The following is a 6619-nucleotide window of genomic DNA, read 5'->3' on the forward strand; positions in this document are numbered from 1 at the left end:
GCTGCTGCCGCCCCCGCTGCGGGCGGTGTGGTCAGACTCGCTGCCGCTGCCAGCCGACTTGCGGTCCTTCTCTCTGCCCAGAGCTCTCCTGCTGTTCTCGCTGTTGCTTCGGTTCGAGCCGCTGCTTTTGCTTCCTAAAGCCCACGAGTGAAAAGGACACACAGAAAAGCAGAATTAGCTCAGGTCCACGGCTGTCTCCCACATCAGCTCCTACCAAAACCTGCAGATCCGGGAATGACCATTGCAATGGCAACAATGATGACAAAACCAGGCCTGAACGTGCTGTTGGTGGCTTATGGGATTTAGCAACGACAATTGGTAGAACAAAGCTGACAAGGTTGTGCCATGCACAGGTACACGTAGACACCTTAGAGCTTGCACAGTGAAAGCAGCAGCTAGCCTAGAACTACTAGCTGAAAGCATCTGCTCCGCTGCCGCCCCACTGACTGGAGAGAAGGGAGGAGCAAAAAAGGAAGAAAGAAGCTGGCATTTGGGTTTTGACATAAGCAAACGAGGTTCAATCTAATTGCAACTGCATCTGTCTTTGCTACCTTCTACGGGCAAAGCTTTTCAAAAAGAAACCTATTTGCCATCTCTATCATCCTTGGTCACACTGGGCATATTACACCCAGGGCCAAATCACCTGAGGTTAACATGTCCTTTTGCTGGCTTCAGTGGGTAGATTCTTTTAAAATTCATCACTACAGTGTTCTGTTGTTGGAGAATTCTTCAAAAAACAGTTATTTGTTGAACTGCTCTATGACGAACCAGTAACATGCAGGATGTTCCCAGCAGAGGCCACTAAATCAACTCAGAAAAACAACGGACTGCTGCTGGTGTGTAAGCTGAGTCGTTGCTACACACAAGCTTCACTAAACTTCAGAACTTATTTTACATGAAAGTTAAAGGTCATGCTCTGTTACCATGAGAGGTAGGCTAGGATGGTGTCAGGAGACATTTCCAAGTTAATTATTCTTTAAAAAACCCCAATAAACCAACCCACAGAACATCTCATTAAGTTCATGCCATCTTAGTGCAAGATTGTCTTCCCAAAAAGGACTCCCAGCCAGCAGAACAGGGGACCAGCTTTTGAGTGTGAATGAGCCACTGAGTCACTGGGGTCACTGAAACGGGAAAACCAGAATGATTCTGAGCCGCTCTCTTCTTGAACTACAGATGATCATGACCTTCTGTCTGCTCCAGCCGATGTTTAGAGTGGGCAAATGGAAGAGACAGGAAAACTAGACTGACCTGGTGTGTATAGTTGAAAGGCTAGATTCCCCTGCAGAGTGCAAGAAAAACTGGGGGTAGATGGAAAACACAGAACACAAAATCACTGGACTTGAAGTTAATATTCTGAGCCTGGGACTCTGAAGTGGTATTTGCTGATTGGAACCCCTATCAGCTCTTTGCTCTGGGAAAAACACTGTCCTGCTTTGTGCCTCAGCTTTCTTCCATCTGTAAATGGAGATATCAACATGGGTTCAGCTGCCTCCACCAAAATACTACAAATGCTGCTAACTTGACACAACCGCAGCAGTGTTTGTTTCCACCTAAGGCCAACTTTAAACCTAAGTGTCATAAAATGGATTTAAAGAATCTGCATTTCAAATGCCTAGAAAAGCTGCACTCAGCATTGCCACAACACACCATCAGCCTTTACTCTCTGTTACTGCTGGACACCAAACTTCCACCCCCTAAAGCCACAGAGACTCCAGCTGCTTCATTTCATGAGAACAGAAGTTTCCACATGATTCCTTCTGGACAGGCGCAGGAGAGCCTCCAGAGACAGTGTATAGAGGCTCTGAAGACCCTTCTATTGTTCCTGTCCCAACAACTGACATCCCATGAGCTTGAACAAATCCATCCTTCCTACTTCTCTCATCTCTTCAGACGGTAACCTGATGATCTCTTACTATCTATCTGTACAGCAAGCAGCTACTAGAACAGGGATGTGACTTTGATCTAAACACTATAGTAAACAGAAGTTTTGCAGAGGAGCTGGTCCTCACACCAGTGCCATTCCCTACATCAAACCTGCCCAAGCCTTTAAAAATAACCTAAGCCCTGGGTACCACAAGCAGGGACATATGATGTGGCTCAGATGAAATAAGCAACAACCTAAATTGGAACAGAGCCTTGAACAGAACTGCAACATCATATAAAACTTTGCTAGATCTTCTCCTCCCCATCTGCGCTTGCCAGAACACATGTTCTCAGTCTGTCTCTTGACCCAAATCTTAGGCTTTTGTCTGCAATCATCAGCAAATACACTGCATTCATCTCAAAAACATGGGATATTCAGTGGGCTCTGGAGCAGTGCTCTTGTTCACCAGATGAATTCAGTTATGATCTAACATTGCACATAAAAGAGAGACTTCACAAGAAACCGAATTCTAACACTCTATATTGAGAGCTATCAATGCAACCTTGTGTCCCAGCACCCCTTAATACCTGCCTGAGACATCTGGACAGTGCTCAAGTGTCTTTCAGTAAATGAGCAGTTGAAGGGCACTGGTAGATAAATCCAATCCAGATGGATGACATCAGACTAATAAATTAGGAGCTGGAATTATTTATTCATTTATTTTATGAAGGGCAGTGAAGAGACTGGTGATAGGATTTTCCCGTCTGAGCTGACAGTGAGGTATCTGATGCCATTCCCTCTGTAGCTGCTGCAGCACAGTCACAAGGGGCCAGACAGGTTGATATGCTAATGCCACACTATTGGACTACTGTGCATTGAGACAGGTTGAGCGTCCAAGACAATTAAAAAGGAAAAAAAAAAAAAAAAATACAGCTAAACATTTGGGTCACAAGAGTCTAAATGATCATGCTGTGAATTATGGAGGCATTTGAAGCTTACCAATCCCCTAGAGTCAGCCATTCCTCTATGAATCCTTCAGTCTAATGCTTGCTCAGAACAAAACAAGGGAATAACAGTTACAAAACAAGAAACAACACAGAAGTGTAGTTTCCAGAAGAAGAACAAGGAAAACGTTGAAATCCTTCAAAATTAAACACCTTGGCGCCTTTCACAAGTCTCTCTTTAGCCAGTAACACAGGTCGCATGGATAAAATACCATACCTTTCCTATTCCAGCAGCAAAGATCTAATATTCTACTGCCCGCAGAACCTGCTGCCAAAAAAAATAATCGCATTCTTTCCAGCACAATCAGCTTGCAGTTCTAAAACCTCTGGATACCACTGTGAGCTTCCTCAGAGACACTTCTTATTTTCAGATAAGGTGGGAAGCAATAGTGCTAAAATCTTGTGAGCAAGTTCCTGTTATGAAATTCTTCTGTGCAATTTTGCAAAATCTAACTGGCTGCAGTAAACAGGAAGAAGTCACATCCAAGTTACTGGATGTTCACCACAAAAACACAGAGAATCCTCACCCTTTCTTTACTGGCATTTCCAAAAGCAAAACTCACTCTGGAAGTGATGTTAAAAAAAAAAAAAAAAAAAAAAAAAAAAAAAAAAAGGGGCCTTATTTAAACGGCAAAAAAAGGAAAAGGGCCTTATCTGTACAGGCAAAAAATGCATAATTTTTATTTACTAAGGTTTAAAAATGAACCACAAAATTATTCTAGGGCAGGAAAGGAGGAGGTCAGGTTTTTAATCCATGCAGTATTATCTTTTTTTCCCTGTCATATATTACAAGAGAGACTCTCCTCCCTGTGAGCAGTGTTTCAGCCCTGTAAACCATCTGGCTGGCCACCTCATGGATGTCTCACACAAGCAGAGACTGATTTTCTTTTTGTACTGAGCATTTAAGTGAAAGCCAAGGGAACCTTGGTTCTAGTCCCTGTCCCATCAGCAACGAAATGGCCTCATTTCTAGCAATATCAAGTGACTGCAGCCCCACTGTTGGTAATGGCTCTGACCTCTAAAAAGGGGGGCAATAGTTTATCTATTTTAACAGGGTGGACAATTGAGTCATTAATGTTGGCCTGATCAGCTTTATCTAAGCAGTGGTTTACCGTGTGATGCTGTTGGGTAGGAAAAGTACAGATGCCCATGCCACCATGGACTTGACAAATAGCTCAGCTCTAGTTCCCCACTGGCATTTTGCACGGGGTACAGAACTACAGCGTAACTATAAACAGCATGTATTCTATTCTACTGATTCAGTTAAAACATCACTGGCAGTTTCAATACAGAGCTGAAAGGCTAACCCACTCCATCACATACACAAACAGTCTTGATTAAGTGCAGTCGCATCAAATCCATGCAGGTAGCATACAAAACCACAAGACAGGAGCACAGACAGTACAAAGGAACTCAAGCAAATGGTCAGGGATAATGACAGCTGTAGAAACAAATACCAGATTAACCATCTTACCTTCGCTTTGCTGGCTCCCTGCACTGCCGCTACCATAGCTAAAGCCTGGGTCTTGGTATGCTGGTGGAAAACATGGAGGGGGCAGAGGATACTGATATGGGTATCCTTGGCCTAACGGCCAGGGAGCAGCAGGATGTGGAAGTGGAGCAAGGGTATCCTGATCCGAGGCTCCGCTAGAACCATTGTTAAGGTTCAGTGCAGCCATATCTGGAAAAGAGAGAAAAGATGAAGACTGTGTTTTTACCTAGCAGCTGACTCCTGTATATTAATAATGGCTGACACAGCACCTAGTGTGGTGAGGGACTAGAGGGACTCAGCCTCCAGAGTTCATTCAAAATACCACACACAGTAGGGCAGACATCAATATTTACCACTGAGCACCAAGGTACCTTTGCAGCATTTCCGTAAGTCAAGGAGGAATCATACCCATTTTTACAGCTTGGAAACTGAGTGTGACTGACAAGCAGGAAGTCTGTGGCATCACCAGAAATAAATCCTGCTTTCTTGAGCCTCAGAGCAATGCCCTATTTGATGAGTTCATCCTTCTCTTCCAAGTGGTCTAATGCTTAGTCTAACAGGAAATGTCAACCACTTGTCATGCAACTTCAGAATAACGGCCTGTTTGGAAAGCCCGCTTGTGAAATCTTGTAGGACTCTCCTCTGTGCATCCTGCAACCACAGAAAAGACAACACACATGCAGCTTTGCCCTTCACAGATGGGGAACTTACTGCCACAGAGGTCTCCAAAGACATAATAGCACTGTTCCGAGAAGGTGATTTTGTTCACAGTGTGCCTGAGGTAGCCATGTTTTAACATGCTGCTGGCATATTTTCTAGCCTCCCGTCGGTCTTTGAAGCCTTCCACGTGTGTGTAAAGCCAGTCAACCACATCTGCTCCTAAGATGAGAATAGGAAGAGGAGACACAGGATCATCCGAGCCTAACTGACCTTTTTTTGTTTTTTAATCTTCACATTATCAGATAGCCCACTAGTATTACTGTGCCAGGTACTGAATGCAAATATGAGTATGTAGCAATCTTGCTGCAAAGAGCTTAAAACATTATTTTCAAGACTCAGCCTAACTGCTAAATTAGTTACCATCAAACATCAATAAAGAAAGCAGAGAATTATCTTGCATCCAGTTGAACACTACATTAACAGTGACACTAAATACGCACACAGGAATTTTTATAGTTACACTGTTCAACCCTTTCTGAGTTGCAGCAACAAAAATGCCACGGGATTTACAGAACATAAGTGATTGGGAGAGTCATCTTCCTCAAGAGGCAGATGTTACATTGTCAAAAGACCGGGGTTCCAATCCCTTTCTCAGTGAGAAGTAACTACAATCTAGATTGACTAAATGTTAGCACAGTTCAGGTCACAGGACAGTCAAAATCAAAGGCAGACTAGTTGTGGTAATTTTAAATGTACTTAAGATGTTTTATTAAGGTTGTGTGGCTGTCTGGAACTGGAATTACAAGGATTGTTGCTCTGCTGAACTTGGGAAGGTTGCCAGAGCCACAAGTAGTAACATGGAAAACTTGAGATATAACAAGTAAGGGTTAAGGACCAGCTGTGTGTGGGCATGAGAAACGTGCAGTATTTTCGGCTGTCCAGGCTCAAACAAGACTATTAGTTATTTCCTGTCACACTTAGAGTTGTTCACAAATACCAAGTCAAGGAAATATAAGAGGTCATAGACAGGGAAAAAAAGTTTATATAGTTTCTTCAGCCTATTTCCAAAAAGCCACTGTTTTTTTTCTCCCCAGCATTCCTTTGATCTGCTTACCTATCACTGCATTGGAGATGGTAATTTTTAACCACATCCTGTCCCGGATTTCAAGGCCTGAGTCTGGTAGCTGCATAACCTTGACAATAGTAGCCATGTCACTCTTCACAGTTAAGGGAGATTCTTCTAATTCTAAAAGGAAGAAAGGTTACATGCTTCTTTGAAATGAATCAAGCCTGAAAAGAACTTCTCAGTTCCCAATCTGGATGAAACGTTTCAAGACACAGCTTTACCAACAGATGCAAAAAAAAGACACAAAGGTTCCCATATGCACCTCATCAATGGCATAAATTACAGCATTTGTACCAATTCTTCAGAGATTGTGCTCAGTGCAACCAGTTTAGTCACTGAGATGCTGAGTCCCTACGTGTCTTGACTTCACAAACCAGCTATAGATCAGCACTGCACTCTTTCAATCCACGCTGCATTGAGATTTGCAGAAAAGGAAACCCAAGGAGGTCTATGACCATTGCTTTCCATTT

The 6619-nt window shown here is 43.2% G+C and overlaps 1 protein-coding gene across 1 annotated transcript; it reads right to left on the minus strand.

Annotated features, from left to right (window-relative positions):
• Positions 1-3: 3 nt before the first annotated feature.
• LOC104080542 (segment polarity protein dishevelled homolog DVL-1-like) lies at positions 4-6269 on the minus strand (the record flags this gene model as incomplete). Its single annotated transcript, XM_009582961.1, has 4 exons — positions 4-134; positions 4346-4552; positions 5075-5242; positions 6138-6269. Coding segments are annotated over 4 exons (638 nt in total), but the record flags the coding sequence as incomplete, so codon positions are not given.
• Between the last annotated feature and the right edge of the window lie 350 nt (positions 6270-6619).

This window comes from Fulmarus glacialis, unplaced genomic scaffold, assembly GCF_000690835.1.
Source record: "Fulmarus glacialis isolate BGI_N327 unplaced genomic scaffold, ASM69083v1 scaffold31378, whole genome shotgun sequence".
NCBI lineage: Eukaryota > Metazoa > Chordata > Aves > Procellariiformes > Procellariidae > Fulmarus > Fulmarus glacialis.